This window comes from Cottoperca gobio, chromosome 6 (assembly GCF_900634415.1).
Source record: "Cottoperca gobio chromosome 6, fCotGob3.1, whole genome shotgun sequence".
NCBI lineage: Eukaryota > Metazoa > Chordata > Actinopteri > Perciformes > Bovichtidae > Cottoperca > Cottoperca gobio.
Window position 1 is genome coordinate 1,903,872 of NC_041360.1, and position 24,432 is coordinate 1,928,303.

The following is a 24,432-nucleotide window of genomic DNA, read 5'->3' on the forward strand; positions in this document are numbered from 1 at the left end:
GAATTGTCCCTTCGGTGGTTTTACACTAAAGGAAAAATATCACAAAAACTGGACTGATGGGTTCAGATCTATGACAACATCCATCACTTTCATCACAATATAAAACACCTTTGTAATCACTGCAACCTATAAAGTTGTAGACACCAATGAGGCTTTGCATAATGTATTTTATTTAAATAGGAAACACCCACTGCAATGACAATATTCTGGCTGCTGTTGCACAATTATTATCTCCCTTCGTCTGCACGAATGAGTCAGATCAGACAGTATCTGTGACCTCAAACACAGCATTTAATAAACACACCTGCTCATACAAGCACTACTGTAGATCCTGCATAAAGGCCTGGGCATGGCAACATTTTGATCAAATCAAATCAAATTTATTTCTATAGCCCAATATCACAAATGACACATTTGTCTCAGTGTGCTTTACAGACTGTACAGGTTACGACACCCTCTGTCCTTAGACCCTCGCATCGCACAAGGAAAAACTTCCTAAAAGAAACCCCATAATTAAAGGGGGAAAATGGAAGAAAATGGAGGAAAATGGAGAGCAACTGAGGAGGGATCCCTCTCCCAGGACGGACAGACGAGATGTCGTGTGTACAGGATAAACAACATAGTACAAATACAACATTACGATCAGTGAGTTGGCTTGCATGGGCGTATTTTTCCCATTTTTCCCATTGAGTCCAACTTTAAAGGGCGAATTCACACTGTTGACCATTAGCAAGCTGTCTTGGCAGTGCTGGGAACAGATAGTCCAAAATAGAGGAAGCTATTGTATCAGCTGTGTTGCAGCATCGGCTTTGAGTTAATCTCTTATGTTGGAGTAAAAACTGCTGCACAAAAGAGGAATGGTTTAAAGATAGTTATGATACAGGAATTAACAGTACAAATGCCTTTTTTCAATAGAGCAATAAGTTTGTTAAGAGGATAATGAGTTCTGTAACTTATTGTGATTTATTCAAAATATATTTGCTAAAAAGGGAGAAACTTCAAGAAAGAAGTTCAAAAAGCTACCAAATAGTGCAAGCATGTTTCCAGCTGGTTAGCTCGCCAGTTACAGTAGTTTATTGACTCACGACAAGCTGGTAGAAATCCAATTTTACGAAGACTTGCCGATGAATTTCATTGTGCCCCTTTCTGGTGACCAGGCCTTAATCCCACCTGACCTGATTCAGTTACCTTCACTCACATACACTCTCCCCTTTCTTAACACACTCTCAATGAGAGTAATGTTTTTATGTGTGTACACTTGCGTGGAGTTTTTGAGAACAATAAAAGAAGAGTAGAGGGATAGTACGTCTATCTGCAGATCTACGGAATATCTAGAGAACTACTACATGTGAACAAAATGGCTATGCACGGTCCCTGCCATGTGTTGACGGCGTACTGTAGCTCAGAGGAACTCACGCGTCTCCTCTTTGTCAGGAAATATAGGAAAATAGAATTTCACAAAAACATGCATTCTCCATGAAAATGAAAAGGTTTCAACAGATACAGTAAACCCTGCAGAGACGAGCATGTGGGTTGTTCAGGGCATCTGCATGTGTGGAAATGTGTGTGTGGAAATGGCATCCATGTCACACGTGATACATGTTAAATGTAACACAGAGGGATGTTGTAGAATGTGGAGTTTATATCTGTTAATGTGAGTGTATGTTCGGAGGGCCACAGTACATGTGAACTTCAGAGGGGGTCGTGTCTCTCAAAAGATTTTTCCTTTCTTCTTGTTCTTTTCCATTGTCCTGTGTGAGAAACAAGAACAGGGAGAACATTACAATCTTGTAAGATAACATGGAATAAAACTTTATTGGTCTTTACAGCACCTTGGGAAAATCGTGTAGCCATCTTAAAGGCTACTTTATCTGTCCGTCATGGTCTAAGCTGTATGAGGCTCGGCTGCAGTCTGGCCTTATAATGCTGATAATAAATATTTATTTGTACACCAGATAAGATCAATAAACACATGCTCACATCAGGGCTAGTAAACTGCAGCCTGACTTGGTGTCTGTTACTAAAACTGGATTTCCCCATATGGGTCCATATGGTGTAGATGATGCAGGATGATCCAATCTTCATATTTGCTCCTCTTGTCGTGTTTGTAAAGGCCCTGTCACACATATCCGTATGGCGGAAATGTATACGAAAAATAGCTCACAATTTGTCAGAGTCCAAATACGTCCAACTTTTCATCGGATCGGAAAAGTGAACATATACAGATACGCATGTCTGACCTATTGATAGAGTATCACTTACTTATACAAAACATATCAGACGAATGCCCAACGAATGCATAACGTATACAAAAATATGGTGTATACAAAATATTGGCGATACGCTGGTTTACGTTGATATAAGGTAAGGTACAAGTAGTGTTCGTTAAGAGCTCGCTGTGTTACGCTGGGGTGCGTTGTTGAACGCTGAGGCCGTGAAATTTTTTTGAGCGTGTTCAAAATGATCGGACGTACCCAACGTGTGCTTCATAAGTTATGCAGACGTTACACATAAATTACGTTACGTTAGAGGTACTTAAAATGTATGCCTGACGACGGAGTAACTTATTAAACGTGTTTCTACAGTACAGCTAGCGTTTTGGGAGCTTATTGGGGTTTAAATATAGTATATAGGGTCCCTGTGAGTAGCTCACCCTCACTTCTTCACAGCATGTCTTGATGAATACATCAACCCATCATCAGAGAGCATGGAGGATGCTGAGAGGACAAGAGTACATTCTAGCCGTTCTCCAGCATCAGCATGACGTGAACCAAATGGCACTTTTCCAGCTCCGTTGGCCAGACACTCTGATAAGTTTTGTATAAGTAAGTGATAAGCTAACAATGTTTGACATACGTATAATAATTTGTTATGTATTCGTTATGTATACGTCAGCTACAACACCGCTGTGGAAAAGTCGGACGTATTTGGACTCGGACACATTCTTTGCTACTTTTCATATACGCCGGCATGTTTCTACCATACGGAGCTGTGTGACAGGGACTTATGTCTGGCGTGTTCGGCGTATCGTCTGTGTCCTTCAAACGATCACAACTTACCCTTAATTTATATCAACGTATTGCCGATATTTCGTATACACCAGCATACGTTTCAGCCATACGGATATGTTTGACTGGGCCTTTAGAAAGTCAGTGTCAGCACACAGGTAATTCCATTAACCTCCACCATATAGACCAAACTAGATTTTCCCCTTTTTGTAGACAGTATGAATTTATAATGTTTTATACATTCATGGTGTGTGTTAGCCTGGATATATTAACTGTGACGATCAATATTTCTAAATGTTTTGAGCCAAATGAGCTGAAGTAAAGATTTTGTAGCTATTCGTAGTACGGATGTCACGAGAACTGAAACTTCAGTGCCAAGCAGAAAGCAGAAAATTCTGACAACACGACGGTACTTGTTTTCAGGGATTGAGACGAGGATGATAGGTAATGTGTTTGAGACTATCTTTCTGGGGTGTCCAGTAGACTCTATTTTCCCCTGATAATGCTACATTGTTAACAACAAATCCATGTTGAAATTGGTATGGGAGCTAGTTAACATTAGCTGTTAGCAGCCGGTGAGCAGCACAGTCCTGCTTGGCTAAATAACGGAGCTAACGCTAACAGAGGTTTGTTGATTGTTACATTATGAAGCATTCAAACTCCATTCAGTAAAAACAGGTTTTCTTTTGAATAAATTCACCTGTTTGAAAAAATGTTTTCACATCAATATAAAATTAGATATTAGGGAGGGAATTATGACCCGTTTAACTTCCTGACAAAACCCAGTATGCTAACGGAAATAAAGGAGTGCATGTTGAAGTACACTACATGGCATTTATTGTTTTGTTTTTTACATTTTTGGTATTAGGTCCTTCCTAATTCGTACTGGTAACCTTTATAGGTCAGTGAAGGTAGCATATTATGTCATTCAATGTTGGAAACAAGTAAGAAAAATTTGCTGAAAATGAAATGTGCCACAACAATAACAATATAGAGTTCATGTCTTATTTGAGAAAAATCATGGCAACAGTATTGTCAAAGGACATGTTGTCATATACACATACTGCAGACCTAACAAAAGAAGTTAAACAGCTGTGCAAGCGTTACTGACTTGGAGGCGTCCAGTTTCTGCTGCTCGAGGATTCTCTGCTGAGCCTCCCAGTTGGCCCTCTCATCCTCAAACACTCGTCTCTTTTCCTCCAGCTCTTTGTACTGCGCCTCCAAGTTCCTTTTCATCTGTTCGTGGCGTCGCTCCAGCTGAGGGTCAAAACATTAGATAGACTCACTCAAGTTGTATGTTCCCTTCAATAGCACATGTGATCACTATCAGTCGTCTATTTACTTATTTAACTAGAGTTTGATCTTGTTATCTTGTCGTTTATCGATGTCTCTGTGCAGTCACATTTCCTTTCCCCGGCAGCTGGTCATCTGTAGACTGCAGCTTAACTTTAGCTAATGTTAATTCTGAAGATTCTACAGTCAACCCATCAATTTGAATGCCTAGATTCATGCAAATAATAGTGTTAAAATAATGTTTTTTTGACTCAGCCTAACACCTGCATCATAGATGTCTGTTTATACTGCCGTGTTAAGAGAAATTACTTGCAAGCCAATCAGTAAAAACATGCTCAGTGGCCAAAGTATAAAGAATGTATTAGTAATTTAATAAACTCAAATATGGGTTCATAGGCATTGCATTAAGATTTAACACTGAATAGTTATCAACTGGAATTGCCCTGGATTAGCAGCTTCAGTACTTGGGGGACATGAGATGTTTTCCTATAAATCACTGGAGCCTTTAATTGGAACAAAGATCAACGAGAAGTCTTGTGAAAAGCCACAGTGGAGAGCTGCAGGTGAGGCGTTTGGCTTTTAGAGGTTCATTAATTGCATCATGTTGGACGCCATGAATGGTGACAATGAAACAATATAAAAGGCATCACACATACTTCACAGCTCAGATCAGTTCTTTAACACAACTTTTCATCTCTCTCAAACCCACCTCAGCCTCCGAGTCCTTCAGTTTCTGCTTCTTCTCCTTAACCTTCATTTCAAAGACCTGTTCCATTTCTGCCTCCATCTTCTTCATTTTCATCACATGCTCCCTGCGCTCCTCCTCCATCTGTGCCAGGGGACTCCTGTTGATCATAGCAAAGGCATGGATTAATTGTTAGTTTTACTTTGTTTGGTAAACATTTAAGGAAAGCTGTGACAACAAGCTGCCATGGTAGTATTCCACATCTAAAGTCATGTGTTCTCTTTTATTAAAATGAAGGAAGTAGTAGTTTAGTAATTGAGCAGTACTTAGTGAGCTGTCCCTTGGACTTGGAAGTGTCCACTCCATTACAGGTGACGGCAGCAAGTTTCTTACTGCGATAATTCTCATAGTGGACGTTATTGGTGACGTCCTTGAGATCCTGCATATGGGTCCTATGGAAGAAGAAGAAGAAGAAGAAGAATCAGATACAATAAGCCTGCAGGAGGATGGGGAGGAAAAAGGAAGAGAATCCCAGAAGAAAGATGCAGCTTATTTATAAGGGAACAAGGTAAAGCTACAAATTAATTGTACATATATTAAAACAATGACAATTGCTCCATTAGCTTCTGAGACACTATAATGCATTTACTGAACACTAACGTGGGCATTAGAATACACTTGTCAGCCTCTAGTGGTCTTAATGAGTAAGAAATAAACATGCCTTGATGAGATGAGAAGTTTTTTTAACAGGCTATGAAACTCAATTTAATATTGATGCCTATATATGACCTCCATAAGCAAACGAGACCGTCAGAGAGAAGATTGGCTTTTTCTATAAAGTTATTCTGTTCCTAATGCCAGACCAGAAGAGCCCATGTTTACATTTCCACAGGCAAAGATTCACGGTGAGTCGTATGTTAGCCGGTTAAAAGGAAGCAGGAGATTTTTCTTGAAGTTATATTCTGTGTAAGTCTGTTCTATTTCAAAGCTTAACACTGAATACGTTCCGTCTCGCGCATGCACAGGTCGAATATTTATATCAACAAAGTCACGTGTGACCTCGGATAACCCCGGCCATGTATAAGATCCGGTGTCATCGACGAAATCAGTCCTTAATTTCTTCTCGCTAAGACGCAGGCGAGTACTCTCTGAGCAATAGCTTGAGCTAATCAGGAAGTATACTATTACTTAAAAAGTTTGACGCTTGTAGCCTCGTGACCGCGTTGGTCAGAGCTGCGGGTTACTCGCCCTCCAGAGGCTGCAACTCCAAGAGGGAACTGTGTGCCACCGGTTTTGGACCTTTGTACTGGCGGACTCCGGTCAAGTTCATCGGTGGTGAGATCATTAAATTTAGCAACAAGCTAAAAATGTATGTTGCCAACTGGAGCGTGACGCTCTGTGTTGGCTAACACTAGTAGATCTAGCTGTTAAATGATATGGTGTACATTACTGTTGCCGCTGTTTTCATTAGTAGAGTGCTCTCGCTCAATTCTAACTGGTGGACCGCTAGCAGGAGCTTGTCGCCATTTCAACTGTGGGTGCCGGAGTGCACCTGAAGAAAGCACTAGCAGGCATCAATTCTGACTGCCGTACATCCAGCTGCAGGCGAGCCTGCGCCGTGCGAATGAAAGTCCCATGGAGGTGTTTTCTGCCTCCTCCAAGGAGCAACGAGCCGAGGAACAGGAGCCAGGCCTGCTTCTAGAAGCACTTTGGCATCCTCATCAAATTGAGTGGCTGAAGCTGCCATCGAGACAAAATCCTCCTCCGGAATTAAGTTAGCCCTCGTTGGAGTGGGTGCAGCAGCACTCTCCGTACCAGCACCTTAATGGAGAGCCAGGAGGAGTGACCTCATCTGGGCCAACTCGGGAGACAGCAGGTCCATCCTAGAAGACAGTTTGTCAGACTTAGTCTTCTTCTTGGGCGGAGCACCCTCAGTCTCTGTGGCGCGACGCCTAGCATGGGTAAGTTGGGCTGGAGTCAACTGCTCAGACAAGGGGACACCAGCTTCACCCATCTGCTCCACCTCAGCCAGCCTAGCAGCCCTCACCGCACGAGGGGCAAGAGCAAGGCAAGAGCAAGGCAAGAGGGGCAAAGATCATGGCCATCTTCTGGTTGAAGGGGAGCCATACAGGTGTTACAGCCGGGAGAGCTAAACATGGCCATCGATGAATCCTGGATGACCGCCAGAGTTCTTAGTCACTCGGAATTTTGCGAGAAGATTCTGTAGGACTGATCTCGTCGATGACACCGGATCTTATACATGACCGGGGTCATCCGAGGTCACACGTGACTTTGTTGATATAAATATTCAACCTGCACATGCGCGAGACGGAACGTATTCAGTGTTAAGCACTGCCTCTGGCGGTCATCCAGGATTCATAGAACCGTAGTTAAATACGTCACTTTCGTTTTATTTATGAAAGATATATTGCGAGAATTGTTTTTACATCAATATATGAATTTATGTTGGGGGCTAAAACAAAGTTTACTTTGTTTCACCATCATCATAGTAGTTATTAAACTTCAATAGATGCATTCCCTCATCGCTACGCATCTTGTACTCAGGTGCATCTTTCTCTCACTCTTTTCCAAAACAAATGTATGAGCCAGATCCAGATCCAGATCTTCACGACAGGAGGCGGTGCTGCACATGGAAACACCACTGCTTTGGTCAACAGGGACCGCCAAAATCAACACAAAATTAAAGTTGCCTGTAGTTGCTTTACGATTGGGACATAAATGTTGAGCAGAACACTGTCTCACCTGATCAGCATGTTGCGTAACACAGTAAAGTCGCAGTGTTCCCCATTCTCCACTGAAGCACACAGGGAGAGAGAGGAAAACAGAGAGGGAGGGAGAGAGACACATATCTAAATTACTACACATGAACACTTCTCAAGTAATAATCAGAATAATCATTATCTGGTCTCAAGGGAAACTGACTAACTGTCTTACAGGTGCTAAATAACGACAATGAACCAAATGAACCAGATTAACTGTGCAAATAGCTGTCAGCTGCTGGGTCTCTCTCTGGCACAAACTACTTTTACTGTGTTTTTAGTGAGTAAGAGCAACACCACTGTATTGTTAATAACATGATAACACATATAATGTATAGTGGTAATATATAAAAAATAGAAGCAAAACATCACCAAGTTTAACTTCATGATATTAATCTCTCATGGTACAAACGCATACATACCACAGTATGTAAAGTTCACTCATTCATGTGTTATTAAGGGAGGGTATATTGAGAGAAGTGACAGTAAAAGGAGGCATTGTTCAATACGAGTTGTAGTACAGCACTAAGGGCAGAGGGGCATCAGGCCATGATCACATAGGAAGGTTTTATTGGAGCAATTGGCTTTCATTCAGTTTTTTATCAGGTTGTGCCTACAATTGTTTTGGAGCTTCATACAAAAATTCTGTTCTCCTTCAACAGAAAACAATGCTGCTGCAAACTTGTCTTGTGCAGTTTGATATCAGAAAAACTTATTTTGTACAGTTACCTAATTATATGCAACAACTTCTAACCCATCCTGATCACTCTGAAATATTGATAAACTTAAAAAGGTAAACGGTGCACCAGGTAAGTATACTTCAGTGGTGGCTGATGTTGTAAATGCTTATGCAGAGGAGAGGACCCACGCTCTACTACATGGAGTATGTTTGAGGCATCAGTGTGGTGGGCTGAGAATGCCCTCTAACACTGCTCAACCTCAAAGCAGCATTAAAATATGTTTGGGATAAGAGCAATAACCTGTAAACACAACAGTGACATATTATCAGCTTATAAAGCAGCAGACATTCATTTGTTTCTGTCTACCTGATGAAAGCCAGTTCAATATTCACTCATCTCCTCCAACTCCTAGAAACATACAGTATCTGTCTCTTTAGCTGCTATATGCTCCCCTATGTTCACCAGCTAGGCTCTAACTGTGTCTGGCTGCTGTTAGCAGCTACTGTACAGAAAACAGCAGCCTGATTGAACCTGAAACAACATTGATGAGACCAGTGGGACTGAACAGTACATTTGCAGCCACAGAGCGGCCAGCTGAAAGATGCTTCATAGAGTTGAGGGGAACTGCAAAGTTTTGTGATAATTCTGTTGGTTCTGCACTACAAGTGAGCCCTTTGACATTCTACGTTGTTGTACAGATAGGTTTTGTGCACAAGAAAAAAGCCTCCTATCTGATCACAGCCTTTCACTGTTGGACGCCACAGACTAAGAACGAACAAGAGTTCTTGGTCAGACAACAGTAAAGAGAACTGGCCTCATTTCAACATGGTACAGTTAGATGATTGTGAGTTTTCATCTTAACAACAAAAGACATGGTTACATGGTTAGATGGGATTCTGAAAAAGGACTGCAGATAAACTGCTGCTCAGGATGCATGTGGTGGATCTCCAGCCTCCTCTTCATCAAATATGATGCTCCTTATTGGTTAGCCTCCACCTCGCTGGCAGCCAATCATCATCAGGGAATCAGGAGGACACCTTACCATTGATGAAACTTAAGCAGTCCCGCCCCGTGGCATCCCAAGCCAGCCAATGACCTTCTGTCTCTTCTAGATGAGGGAGCTCTGACGGAGGGGAGGGGTATGGTTTTTCAGTTACTGTCTGCGCCCAGCGGGGGCTAAATCTGGGTCTGGAGCAGCTGAGTTTATTATGGCTCAGACCTTGCCTGGTTCGAGCCCAGAATCGACCTAGCTTTAGCCCAGATTCAGCCCAGATCAACACCATAACCTGCATATGTCCAAGCTGACTTAAGAGAGTAGGGGTTGTGGTGGTTGGAGGGGGTGTTATATTAGGAACTATGCATGACCAGCTGGGGGTGCAAGTCTCAATGAGGGAAAACGTGGAGAAGCTAAGGGGGTCATAGGAAAAAAAAAAGAAGGTTGTAAGTTATAGTATACAGATCTTATATGTTGATGAATGGCAGAAAATACCTGATGCATACTCCAGGGTCTTTAAAACAAATTAAAATCATTTTAGTTTCATATTTGTCAATCATGCACTTTATGGAAAATTGTCTCAGTCCATCAGGTGTTTTGAGCCCAAGCGCTGAATCTAGCATAGTGTATTTAAGCCACGATGATGAACTGCATTGGTGTAATGAATCAAGAGCACACAACTGTTTCAACATCTTTATATGTTAAAATTAAAAATATACTAATGAGTGAGAATTCATGATACCAAACCACATATTATCTTGATGATTTAAATAAGCTGTTACATGCCCTTTTGGAAAACACTAGCTCCCCATTAACTGCTCATAAGCCTATATTAAATCTATAAGCAATGCGTTAGGATGGTGGATACCAGTCCTTGGTCCAGTGATACAGCAAGGCCTGTACACCGCGCTCAGCCTGCACCAACACAACCACGTCAACATGTTGAATCATGTGGTGAAGCAGGACAGAAATCAAACGGTACAACAGTGTGCGATACCATAGGAGCAAAGAAGGGAACCACATTAGCATTAGAGTGATATTTCTTTTGCAGCTGTAGCTTCAGCACCAAACAGCCTTTAGTTTTCTCCATGACTATTCACAGCATCAGACCTGGGACAACAAGAGAGGATGTCAAGGCTTTAAACCTGCTGAGAACACTGGGCAGAGTTTGTGATACGTGTCAAGTAAGCCTCATCAAATGCACCTTGCTGGATAACACCTGTTTATTACAACCATGGCCATCATTCTTACCAGCAAGAATAACATTTTACTCCCCAAGTTAATTGCTGAGATTGGCGAACACAGTGACAATAAAAAGATGTCTGATGAGGCAAGAAACACGAGCAATCAGACAGGTTTTCAACAAACCCTCAGGTCAGCCAAACATGTTTGGAAGAGAAAATAAAGACAAATGGTAGAATTATTACCCAAACAGTTTGATCTGTTGCTTTAGATGGATTATTAGTAACTATCAGGTGTGTATCAGGTCACTTTCAGTTTTACCTCCACATTAAGCGGTTTGAGATAATCTGGCTAAAGTGATGTCACCCTGTTCCCACATCTCAGTAAGTACTTTAGTGAGTAACTGATAGAAATAATAGTCAAAGCTATCAAAAAAAGACCCACATTGTAATAAACTGGAGTTATCCTTTAAAAACATACAGTGAGTCTGTCTTACGGGTTGGCTATCAAATTGAGTGATAAAAACAAAGACAACAAACAGAATCATTCATGTGTCCCTCTGGTAGATTGGGAGCTCTTCTGCCCCATGGTTACAGCTGTCACTATGATGACTAACACTAGGAATTAAATATTCCTTAGGCATGAGGAATATCTTAAAAAGTACTTATGGAGTGAGACAGTGATGAAAGTTGGATTTTTGCTGACCGATATCAATATTTGAGAGTTAAAATATTTAATTACTATCCACCGATATTTACTTTTTTAACATAACAGATGCACTTCTATGAGAAGGATACCTTGAGTTTCTGACCAATACAGGTAATGAGAGAGATATAGTACCATTCCACATTTTCAAAAACACTTGTCAGTGCTCTCCGGTGCTAACTTATACCAATGTGTCTGTGAAGAAACTATAAGTGGATAATAGAAGCCATGCTCATATATTGGTGAGGCGCCACTGACATAATGATGTAAATGTAGTGTTTCCACCAATATGGAGCATAGGAGATGTACCCTGCTGTTCAGTGGATGGAGTATTTGGTCAAATAAGCCCAGGCCATTGGGACACTACCATAACAAACATACCATATGTATAGTCTAAGTACTATCTCATTAAAAAATAAACCCCACAGCATCAGATGCATTGAATTCCTGAAATCTTCTCTTCAAAATATCTGATGATATACTATATTAATAGTTGCCACTCCTGGACTCTGCTTATAAAGCTCTAAGCTATAGAGGCTCATTCAGCAAAGAGCACTGGGGACAATCCTCTACTGAGAACACATGAAGGGTTTTGGTGTCTATGTTTTTTGTATTTCAAGATATCATATTTTAACATTTTAATATGTTCATGTATTTCTTTGTTTTCAAATGTTTCCAAAATAGTGTATTTTTAGTACTTTAGCCCAAGTCTGATTCGAGCATTGGTTTGACCATCAGCCTAATGATGAGACAGCACAGCAACAGAAAAGTGGAGGGAAAGGAGGGATGGAGAGTTTGGGGGACACGGAGGAGGAGGACGAGGGGAGAAAATGAGGCTGAAATAAAGTGAAAGATGGTTTGGTTTACCAAAAATGCCCTCTGTCAGTCATGGAAAAGAATAGACAAAAAAATAAGAAAAAGAGAGAAAAGAAAGAATGAAAAAGTGAAAGACTGATAAACGGTCAACCACAGAGCAACAAAGGTATATTACTCTACTTACAGTATATCATCTTTAAAAACTAATGAAGAGTAACACACCAGAATGAGCAACAGCAGTTCATTGTGGCGAGTGGTGACACTGGTTTGGGTCAGTCAGTGCTTTAAACAACATATCCAGTAACAGACATGTCGATCCTCCATTTTTCCAGAATCCCTATCAGGGTCAAGACCAACACTACCAAAAGGACTGTGTGCATGTGAGTGAGTCTGTGTTGAGGGAAGACGAGTGGGTGTATAAGGTAACAATGCATTAACTGCCAGGTAACTTCAAATTTGTCAAAATGTAACAATATCGTTTGGAACATGTAGCTCTCATTTATTTCCCAATTTGAATAAAAGAAAAGTAGCAAACATTCTAATTAAAAGTGGAGGTTCTTTCTTGACCTTGGGAACACGTAACAACCATGTAGTCAAATATTCTAAACGCAAAATTCAATTACTTAGCTATTCCAGAGGCTTTGGGACAACTTTTAAAAGGTCAGTTCGCAATAGTGCAAGTATGGTTGCTGCTAACCCTCCATTCACGAAAACACACTCCAAAACTGAAGAAGCAGCAAGATGCCAGTCATTGAGAACTGATCCTTAAAAACCATCCAGGTATCGCTAACTGAGACTCAAAGCCTCAAAAGTCGTTCAGCAGCACGACATGGGAAGGTAAAAAACTAAAATGTAACTCTATGCAAACATAACACAGCTAACTATTTGTAAAAATGTACAAAGCTGTACCACTCAACTATTGTCTCAATGTCCATGGACACACTTGGTGGCTTGGCACCACCTTATTAACGTGATGGTTCAGTGTGACTATCAACTTTTGTTTGACTTACAAATCCAATGAATATAATATAATAATTTTTCTTACTAAGATGAATATCTTTTTCAAGACTTATCCTATGGAACTCCAGCAGGTGTATTTGTTTTCTACTTTAACAGGGTGCATTTGGTCATCAACTCATTTCCAGTCAAGAACACATTTTTCTAAGTGGCTGTATTACCTGGTAGTGAATACATTCGGTGGATACAGGGGTCATTGTAGAAAACGTGCACCGTGTCCCACACTCTCAGGAACATCATGCGTCACTCATCATGATAATAATACTGGGACTGCTGGACAATTTCAAACACATCAAAGTTCGCCAACATGAGTCCGCCTCTCTCTCACATCTGTCATTGTCTGACCAAGGTGCAATGACATAAATGTGCATCTTGAAAACAGACACAAAATAAAAAGAAGCTTAATTGTTGCCCCTTGTGAACTTTCAAAGTGTGCACGCTTCTTTTATGGTTCATTTTCTAGTTTGGCCAAAGAATGGAAGCAGTGTCCTTCTTTTCTGGTAGTGGACCTGAGTGAACCTACCTTCCGCCACGCCCCATGGGTACTGGCGACCTCTGACCTTCTTTCCGTTCACCTCGATTACCACGTTGCTGCCGACCACTGCCAGTGGCATCTTCTCCTGGAGTGAAAAAAACCCCCGAAACTTTATTTTACTGCATCCAGCTCTCTCTGGATGTTGCACTACTAACAGCTGTTTGAAAGACTTCTTTGTTCTTCAATGATTGATTGGTCACATCCTCTGGCAACTTACCATACCTGACATCACAGTTTCATTTGGGAAGTTGTTTGATTCTTTGGCTTGGGATACTCATGTCTGCTAACATGTTTATCAGTCATTTTACAGTCAAACTCCTGGTCACGCTAAAATGAGTCACAGCAAAAAGTGTCCATGTGTCAAGCCTCTAGCGTGAGTAAAAGGGTGGAGCTAGAGGCATGGTAATATAGGGACTGCTTGCAAGGCTAGTTAATTAATTACTATGGGTGGCAAGCTAACCACTAACACACTAGCACCGTGTTAATACCATGCTTGCTCTTGCCAGAGGAAGCAGTTACTGGGGCACTAGTGACAATTCTTCAATGAGCTTGTCTATAAAGCTGATGATCAGTGATGTAAAGAGGCTGCCAGGCATGAAGACATGGGGCAGAGCTTGGTTACAGACCAAAGGACAGACTGATCTTTGGGTGTGTCTCTATCAATCTGTCTTCCTGTTGAGATCAATTAGAAGTCCTTAAATCAATATTTAGTTTTTATATATATACCAATAAGATTGTGTTGTCCTTTACCTTAATCTTTCGGATGAGCTTGTTGTCCTCGTCGTCCTCCGTGTCAGGGAATTCATAAATTTTGATTTTGTGCTCCTGTATCTCTTTCATTATCTGATGAAGTTAGAAAGTAATCAGAATAAAGGAAACAAGTACACACTATTGGCCTATATACATACAGTGCATCCGGAAAGTATTCATACTCCTTCACTTTTTCCACATTTTGTTATGTTACAGAAAAATTTAAATATCACATTTACTTAAGTATTCACACCCTTTGCTGTGACACTTGAAATGAAGCTCAGGAGCATCCAATCTCTATTTATCATCGTTGAGATGTTCCTACACCTTGTTTGGAGTCCACCTGTGGTAAACTAAATTGATTGGACATGATTTGTAAAGACACACACCTTTCTATGTAAGCTCCCACAGTTCACAATGTATGTTTGTGCAAAAACCAAACCAGGAGGTCAAAAGAAGCCTGTGGAACTCAGACAGGATTGTGTCGAGGCACAGAGCTGGGGAAGGCTACAAAACCATTTCTGCTGCATCAAAGGTTCCCAATAACACCGTGGCCTCCATCATTCTGACATGGAAGAAGTTTGGAACAACTAAGACTCTTCCTAGAACCGGCTTCCCGTCCAAACTGAGCAATCGGGGAGAAGGGCCTGGGTAAGAGAGGTGGCCAAGAACCCGATGGTCACTCTGACCGAGCTCCAGAGATCCTCTGTGGAGATGGGAGAACCTTCCAGAAGGACAACCATCACTACAGCACTCCATGGATCTGGGCTGTATGGCAGAGTGGCCAGACGGAATCCACTGCTCAGTGCAAAACACATGAAAGCTGCTTGGAGGACTCAGACTGTGAGAAACAAGATTCTCTGGTCTGATCAAACTAAGATTGAACCTTTGGCCTCAATTCTAAACGTCACGTCTGGAGGAAACAATGCACTGCTCATCACCTGTGCAATACCATCCCAACGGTGAAGCACGGTGGTGGCAGCATCATGCTGTGTTTTTTCTTTTCGGTGGCAGGGATTGGGAGACTAGTCAGGGTCGACGGAAAGCTGAATGGAGCAAAGTACAGGGAGATCCTGAATGAAAACCTGCTCCAGAGCGCTCTGGACCCCAGACTGGGCCGACGTTTCACCTTCCAACAGGACACCGATCTTAAGCACACGGCCGAAATAACGCAGGAGTGGCTTCGGGAGAACTCTGTGAATGTCCTTGAGCGGCCCAGCCAGAGCCCAGACTTGAACTCAACTGAACATCTCTGGAGAGACCTGAAAAAGGCCGTCCATCGGTGGTCCCCATCCAACCTGACAGAGTTTGAGACGATCTGCAAAGAAGAATGGAAGAAACTGCCCCAAAATAGGTGCCAAGCTTGTAGCATCAAACTCAAAAAGACTTGAGGCTGTAATTGCTGCCAAAGGTGCTTCAACAAAGTATTGAGTAAAGGGTGTGAATACTTATGTACATGTGATATTTAGTGTATTTTTAATACATTTGCAAAAAATTCTAAAACACTTTTTTCACTTTGTCATTATGCGTGTGTAGAATGTTGAAAAAACTTTTGTATTTAATCCATTTTGGAATAAGGCTGTAACATAATAAAATGTGGAAAAAGTGAAGGGGTATGAATACTTTCCAGATACACTGTATGTAGATCAAAAAGTATTTACATTTCTCCTTTAGGGTTACCATCCTTAATCCCTAATTTTCTGGCAGTTTTATTGATACCACTTTCATGTCTATGCATAAAGTATGGAGCTGGAACCAGGAGGTGATTAACGTAGCTTAGCATAAAGGATGGAAGAAAGATGAAACAGCTTAGCTCAGTCCAAAGTAAAGAAATATATGCGTACCAACAGCTCACTAAGTAACAATCTGTACACACAAAAAAAACATTAAAGCAATACGTTGTGGATTCTGTGTGAGTTATGTACTGGAACAATTTTTTCCTGATTATTAGAGGACCCTTTCAAACCTCATATTTGTTCCTTCCCGTCCTTTCTGGAATGCGTCTAGGTTGACGCGCTCAAACATTGCACAGAGTTCACCGCCTTCTTTGTTTTGTCACTTATTTCTCTCTCATTCAGAATCCATCATATTATGTTTTTCTTCCTTTTACAAACAAAGAGTCGTTCTTACCGGGTGAAGCAGGTATGGGGTGAACTTGCAATAAAACTAAAACAACTTAAATCTACTTTTTCTGAGTGTAACGCAGCAGTCAAAAAAACGTATGACTTCAAACCAAAAAAGACGCCGTCTTAATGACAACTCCCTGTTATATACACCAGCTGATACCATCAATCAGCTGATGTCACCTTGAGGATATTTTAACTTTGGAAAGAGCCAGGCTAGCTATTTCCCTTGTTGCCAGTCTTTATGCTGAGCTAGGCTAACTGCCTTCAAGTTCTAGCTCAATACTTCCCGTACTTCCCAAAATGTCTACTATTGCTTGACATGTATATGCTGCTTGCAGTAAGTAAATAAAACACAAATATGCTACAAATTATTCTATCTATTCAAGTTCTAGTTGGACTGTCACAGCAGCACTGCCTATCCCACTGATGAGAGAGAGACACAGACACAGACACACACACCTGTTTTTTAAAAAGTTGGCACTCTTCTGGGGTCAGAGTGTCGGCTTTTGCAATAAGAGGGATGACGTTGACTTTGTCGTGGAGTCTCTTCATGAACTCGATGTCGAGCGGCTTCAGACTAAAGGATACAGACAGATAGACAGACAGAAAACCGTAAGAAAAACAAGTGACAGAAGTCAACAGAGGTCCATTACTTTGTGCTACACATCAATTCCACTTTCCACTTTTTGTGTGAGTGTTTTTCTGAGAATGAATCTAAAGAAAATGCATGACTTTTCAAAGTTAATGCAGTTCAGTGGGTCACCAACAGCAAAGACACAATGAAGCCAGAAGCGAGTGAAGGACGTTTTGTCTCATGGGTTCCTCTTCTGTGGTGAGAACTGGTTGTTTTGTCTTGCTGGGCTGATGAGGGGTTGTCTTTGTAATACTCCCATGGGCCCTCAGTCTCTGTCTGAATGACAAGTGGGACTCTGATTCAGTTGTGTCGGCGTGTGGTTAGTGGGCAGTGTTTGTGGAAAATAAGTGTTTAGTGCATAATGGGAGAAGATTATGTAAAAATATTCCTGTACATGGTTGAATACTTGTATCCTGTCATGCTCATATGAATGCAATTATTTTCCTTAATGTATACTCAAGTAATGACATGCTATGTCCGGACATAGTTCTGTATGTGTTTGTGTGTGTGTGGAGTGAGTGTGTATGAAGGGGATGTTGAGGTACTAACTCATTCCAGGAATGCAGAATACAAAGAGAGCAACAAAACAGCTGTTCAGGGTTCACTAGTTCGCAGAGTGTGCTTATGAACTTGATAGTAACGGGGTCAGGTTGGTGTACAATGCAGCATCAGAGGAGTCCTGGAGTGAATACACTCCCAGATAAAACAGGAGTCACAGTGTCTGGTCTAAAGATTGCTGAGATACTGACTGTTGAGGCACTTCTGTCATCTCAAAATGTTGTTCCTTTTGGAGTTAAAGCATAAATCCTCTTTACACTGATGTACCAAACTAGCAGCACCCTCTGCTGGTTGGACTCACTATTGGAGCCGCAGCATGCAAAATGCAAAATGCCATTCTGCAGCTGTTGCAGAGGATTGAATTTGAGTGCTGTCAAATAAAAGTCAAGATTGCAGTTGAACACAGTTTTGCAGAGAAATTAAATACATTTCTAAATGTATAGTATCATCTTCTATGCTCAAAGAAATCAGTTTAATAAGCTATGAAACACTGTGAATCAGACAATTTTAAATAGTTAGATTATTCTAACGTTCTATTAGTTATTAAATTATTTCTCCCGTGCAGTGCATGCAAAAGAGGTTGAAAGAAGTCTAAGGGTCTACAGCCATGCTAGCTAGTCTCTGTGACGCTGCACAGTGCTGCTTCAAGCAAAATGCTAATATTAGCATGCTAACATGCTTATAATGATAATGCTAACATGAAAATATGTTCAATTTAATTTAGTGTGCTAGCACGCTACATTTGCTAATAAGCACCAAACAAAGTACAGCTGAGGCTGATGGGATTATCATTAGTAAAGACCTAAGAAGAAATAATTGACCTAATGATGGCACTCGTGAAATGTTGAGGAAGTTAAAGTTATCATCTTGAATGGGACCTGAATATCTACAACTATTTCATATCAATCCGTTAAATAGTTGTTTAGATTTTTCAGCCCAGACCCAAGTGGTAGACCAACATACAGCATTACTATCCCTTGAGCCAAGCTGCTAGCATGGCTGAAAATGTCTCAGGTATTGCTCCTATTCTTGTCCCCGGCTAAACGTGGATAAGAAGCAGCATGAGGATATTCAAAGCAGAGCTACAATGATGTTTTTATAGCAGAAGGGGAAGATTGATTACAGAACAATAAAAACAGAGGCCAAATTACTCAAGGACAGAAAACAACACGTTCAAACACTTTCTGGCTGCTGCCATTAAATTTATTTAATTTTAGACACCTTGCATAATCTCTGCAGATGTATGGACGAGTGGACGGATGGATTTTGGGTCACACACACACACACACACACACACACACACACACACACACACACACACACACACACACACACACACACACACACACACACACACACACACACAAGGGAAGAAGAGATTGTTTGTCTGAGATGAGAACCCTGCCTCTGTGAGCTGATCCACTCTGATTGGGTGATTCAGTGATGGAGAGCAGAACTCTACTGAGCATGAGCAGAAATGGGTTATATAACGTTTGTGGGTCACAAACACTTGCCGGCAGCCTGCTTGTCTAAGGCACTGCTTGTCTAAGGCACATGCATGCACGCACGCACGCACGCACGCACACACACACACGCTTCAGCCTCAGCTTGCATATCTGGCAGAGGATAGGAAGCTAAATGGAAAGGTAGACTTTCTCTTAAAAAGGTATAATGTGATAGTTCTGAGCCACCTGCTCCACTAAAACAAGGGACAGTATTTCACCTCTGGGTCCATATAATATAAATTCATCATCAGAACCATTAGTTATTAAAAAACAACTATAGTATGTTAACCCGTTTATATTTTAATTGTAGTAGTTTGTTATATTCTAAGTTTTACAGTATTCTAATGTATTCTTTTATATACTTGCCAACTGCTGCTTCTAACATGCTGGCTTTAACTTGTTTGAACTATGATACTGTAAGAAGTTATAGCCTACAGAAACTTAAAAACTTCTTCAATCAGTATTTCATTTTTAACAATAGATCAAATAATTTTTTTTATGTGACAGGGGTCGCTTCTAGTGATAGAGAATTATCACCGGACTCTGTAGTTAACCTCGTATTAGCGTCTTTCGAGATTCAGTTTTTTTTTTACTTCCCATAACTTTACCCTTTCTATTTACTCACAAGCTTTTATTAGTATAGTTTCCAGCCACAGCGGGCAGCTGTTTTCAACAAATAAGCTCTAACAAATCCTCTGCATATTTACCAGCACCAAATGGCAGGCAGACAGAGTCTGTGACTATCTGATGAACACACTGAGCATTTAGCAGCTTCTGAGCCCATCAGGTGGCCAGAAACACGACTACAAATGAAAACGAAAGTTAAGTATGCAACTACGGTTCTATGAATCCTGAAATGACCGCCAGAGGCAGTCACAGTGCACAGGTCGAATATTTGTATCAACAAAGTCAAGTGTGACCTCGGATGACCCCGGTCATGTATAAGATCCGGTGTCATCGACGAGATCAGTCCTACAGAATCTTCTCGCAAAATCCCGAGTGACTAAGAATTCTGGCGGTCATCCAGGTTTCATAGAACCGTAGTTACATACGTAACTTTCGTTCTATTTCATCCATGCTTAACACTGTATGACTTATAACAACAGAGTCCCGAGGAATCCTCATAAAGGTGGAGCAGAGGGACAACGGATGAGGGGTGGCTACGTTGACCCTGTAAAGCCTGGAGAATGTGCTTGGTGACGCCCATGTGGCCGCAGCACATATGTCCTCCAAGGGCACACCTCTCAGGGTAGCCCATGATGTGGAGACACTCCTGGTGGAGTGGCACTTTACTCCGGGCGGCAGAGAACGGTCATTCGCCCTGTATGCATGGGAAATTACATCCACGATCCAGTAGGACAGGCGCTGCTTTGAGAGAGCGTAACCTTTCCTAGGACCACCATGACAGGTAAAAAGTTGTTCTGACTGTCATATGCAATGCAGTATACCTGGTATAAGCTCTGAGGGATCGCACCGGGCACAAGAGTCTTGGCCTTTCCTCCCAGTCTCCTACGGGGGGGTCAAACTGTGCCAACTGAATAGGCCGATTCAGGTGTGAGTGTGCCAATACCTTAGGGAGGAACGCTGTATTTGGCCACAGCGTGACACCGGAGCCATCAGAATTCCACCTCAAACATGAATTGTTTACAGACCAGGCTTGTAGCTCCCCTACACGCTTTGATAGCAATGCACTGAAATGATGGCAAGGAGAAAAGCAGTTTTTGCCGACAGCCACCTTAGCTCTGCCTGGTCCAAAGGTTCAAAGGGAGGCAGACATAGGGCGTCGAAAAGCAGGGGCAGGTCCCATGGAGGAGTCCTTGGGGCGCTCGGGGGGGCGTAACCTCAGAGCTCATTTTAAGAAGTCCAGGCTGGCCAAAAGAGGGCCACCAGAAGAAGCCTGTGGCCCGGCCAAAGAACTCTGTGAAGTGTCGGTAAAATCAGAGGAACGGGTGGAAAGGCGTAGAGGAGACCGTCTGGCCACGTGTGAGCCAGAGTGTCCTGACCCAGAGGGCTGGTCTTCTCCGTCAGGGAGAACCACAGGGGACAGTGAATTGACAGCTTCGAGGCAAAAAGATTCACCTTTGCCTTGCCAAAGAGCCCCCAGATGCTGTGCACCACCTCTGGATGAAGCCGCCATTCCGCCACAGGTTTGTGGCGGGAGAGGAAGTCCGCTATATTGTTCCGCCACCCTGGTAGATACGTTGCCTGCAGGCTGGTCAAGCAAGGGGCAGCCCATGTCAGAAGAGCCTGGGACACTTCTAGCAACCGTGCGGATTTTATGCCCCCCTGATTTATATAAAAAACGGTCATGGTGTTGTCCGACCGAACAAGCACATGCTTCCCTATCAGGTATGGCAGGAAGTCCCTGAGCGCTAGGTGCACAGACTGTAGCTCTAGCACATTTATGTGCTCTGTACGGTCTTGGGCAGACCACTGCCCCCGAGCCGCCCTGTTCTGCCACACCGCCCCCCCCATCCAGAGAGGCTGGCATCTGTGGTAACAGTCTCTCTGCGGGAAGGAACAGAACCCATGGGCACGCCTCTTGACAGATAAGCCCTCTCCCTCCATGGGGATAGAGCAAGGAGGCACTGACGTGACACCCTGACCCTCTTGTGTCCGTGGTACTTGGTGTCCAAATGGAGGCCGTTCAACCATCTCTGCAGGGGGCACAGTGACAACAAGCCCAAGGGAACGACAGCTGAGGCAGCTACCAGTTTGCCCAAGAGGCGGAGAAACAGGATGTAGGGCAAAGACCTGCCTCCTCGGAAGAGGGGCAGAAGTCTAAGGATATCGTCCACGCGTTGAGCTGATGGGCAGGCCCTCATAGTGACTGTGTTCAGAGCAACACCAATGAAGGTCAGGCTCTGAGAGGGGTTCACAAAACTCTTCTCCAAGTTCACCTTGAGATTCAGCTGGGCCACATGAGAGAGTAGGAGAGCCGTGTCCTGGGTCAACTGAGCCCGGGATGGCGCACAAATCAACTAGTGGTCTAGGTATGGCAGAATCTTCATGCCCCGAGTCTGCAGGGGCAAGAGGGCTGCCGCGACACACCTGGTGAACACCCGTGTGGAGAGCAAGTCCAAATGGAAGCACCCTGAACTGAAAATGATGGCCTTGGAAGGCAAAACAAAGAAACTGCCTGTGATGAGGCACAACAGGGACACGAAAGTAAGCATCCTTCAGGTCGATGGACGTGAACCATTCCACCGTGGCAACAATGCGAAGAACATCTGCTATGCTCAGCATGTGAAATGGCAAGACCTTCAGGGACTTGTTGAGTCCTCTTAGGTCCAGGATTGTTCGGAGTCCTCCGCCTTTCTTTTTCAGGAAATAGGCGGAGTAGAACCCCCGGGGTTGTGAGAGGGGATCCACAGGCTCAATTGCACCCTTGGCCAGGAGGGTGGATAACTCCTGGTTCAAGGCTAAGGCTCTTGCGGGGTCGTTTATGATGGTCATCTTGACCCGGCTTAAGGCAGGGGGCCGGCGTCGGGACTGAAGCTTGTACCCTGGGCTAATGTGGAAACCACCCATGGGTCTGAAGCTTGAGCTTCGGTTTTTTTTCCCCAGTAGCTGAGCTGGTACTGGGAAAAAAACCGACAGCTGGCCCCGAGGCCTCAATTAATTCAGTCCTGACTCTTAGATTGGGTGGAGCAGCACTCTCCGTACCAGCACCTGAATGGAGAGCCTGGAGGAGTTACCTCATCTGGGCCAACTCGGTAGACAGCATCTCCATCATAGAAGACAGTTTGTCAGACTTAGCCTTCTTCTTGGGCGGAGCACCCGCAGTCTCTGCGGCGCAACGCCTAGGATGGGTAGGTTGGGTTGGAGTCAACTGCTAAGCCAAGGGGACGCCAGCTTCACTCATATGCTCAGCCAAGGGGACGCCAGCTTCACTCATCTGTTCCACCTCAGCCAGTCTAGCAGCCCTCATCGTACGAGGCATGATGGTGCAATTCACGCACGGGTCCTCAGATAGGCCCTCCCTCAAATGCTCGAGGCCAAGGCAAGAGGGGCACAGGTCATGGCTGTCTTCTGGTTGAAGAGGTGCCATACAGGTGTTACAGCCAGGAGAGCTAAACATGGCGCCATGCAGTGTCTTCCCGGGAAAAGAAAAAACTCACCAACTTTGCTGCTTTTTTTCTGCGAGAGCACTGCTTGTGGAGAACCAGCCAGGGAACAGTAATGCAGTGAGAGGGGAGGAGAGCGTTCCCTTCACTGATGCTGTTTGTAGGATAGCGTTAGCAACTCTGAGCACACTGCTAACTTGTAGAACGCCAGGCCAGGGAGCAGTATATGCAGTGAGAGGGGATGAGAGAGCACTCCCTTCACTGATGCTGTCTGTAGGTTAGCGTGAGCTACTCTTAGCACACTGCTAACTTGTAGAACACTAGGCCAGGGAACAGTATACGCAGTGAGAGGGGAGGAGAGAGCGCTCCCTTCACTGATGCTGTTTGTAGGTTAGCGTGAGCCTGCCAATTTGTAGTGTAGGAAAACCAGTGTAGGTGATACCGTACATCCACAGTTGAAATGACGGCAAGCTCCTGCTAGCGGTCCACCAGTTAGATTTGAGCACTAGAGCACTCCACCAACTGAAATGAAAAAACAGTAATGTACACCATATACATTAACAGCTAGATCTACTAGCGTTTAGTCAACAACGAGCGACACGCTCCAGCTTGCAAACATAAATGTTTAGCTCGTTTGCAAAGCTTAATGATCTCACCACCGATGAACTTGACCGGATCTTCCCTCCAGTACGAAGGTCCAAACGAGCTTCGAGTAATAGTATTTTTCCTTTATTAGCTCAAGCTAATAAGGATGACAGTCAGTAAGGATGAAATATAACTAATGTTCCTTTGTGTATGCTGGATTCCAGTTCCTCAAAGTCCAATGTGATGTCTTTAAATGTCTCGTTTTGTCCGACTTTCACTTTAATACGATTCATTTGATTAAATTTACTTTTGGCAGCAACAAGTGAAATGAAGGGGAACACAACTATAAGAACACTGACAGCCTTAGTGTCATGTTTAGAGCATTTATCTCATTATTGTCTTATTTTGTCCTTCACCTCCTCTCATGCAGACCTACCCGTGTCCAGAGGGCGCTATGAAGTATAGGCAGCAGTGGACTCTGTTGTCTGGCATGGATCTGCGGTTCACTCTCG

General features: G+C 43.0%; 1 protein-coding gene across 6 annotated transcripts in view; it reads right to left on the reverse strand.

The window, feature by feature from the left end:
• Positions 1–512: 512 nt before the first annotated feature.
• Positions 513–24,432, reverse strand: part of LOC115009138 (septin-7-like) — a 49,385-nt gene continuing 25,465 nt past the window's right edge. For 2 of the 6 annotated variants that reach the window (XM_029432925.1, XM_029432924.1), the window contains exons 5-15: positions 24,357–24,432; positions 17,031–17,148; positions 14,446–14,538; positions 13,684–13,780; positions 12,195–12,206; positions 9,489–9,569; positions 7,750–7,801; positions 5,313–5,438; positions 5,011–5,146; positions 4,120–4,265; positions 513–1,751 (exon numbers count right to left, since the gene is read on the reverse strand). The exon at positions 24,357–24,432 is cut by the window's right edge and continues 59 nt beyond it. In XM_029432925.1, coding sequence (XP_029288785.1) covers positions 1,712–1,751; positions 4,120–4,265; positions 5,011–5,146; positions 5,313–5,438; positions 7,750–7,801; positions 9,489–9,569; positions 12,195–12,206; positions 13,684–13,780; positions 14,446–14,538; positions 17,031–17,148; positions 24,357–24,432 — 977 coding nt within the window. In that variant the 3' untranslated portion in view covers positions 513–1,711. The remainder of the gene's footprint in view (positions 1,752–4,119; positions 4,266–5,010; positions 5,147–5,312; positions 5,439–7,749; positions 7,802–9,488; positions 9,570–12,194; positions 12,207–13,683; positions 13,781–14,445; positions 14,539–17,030; positions 17,149–24,356) is intronic. The other 4 variants (XM_029432930.1, XM_029432928.1, XM_029432926.1 and 1 more) reach the window with 3 other exon arrangements.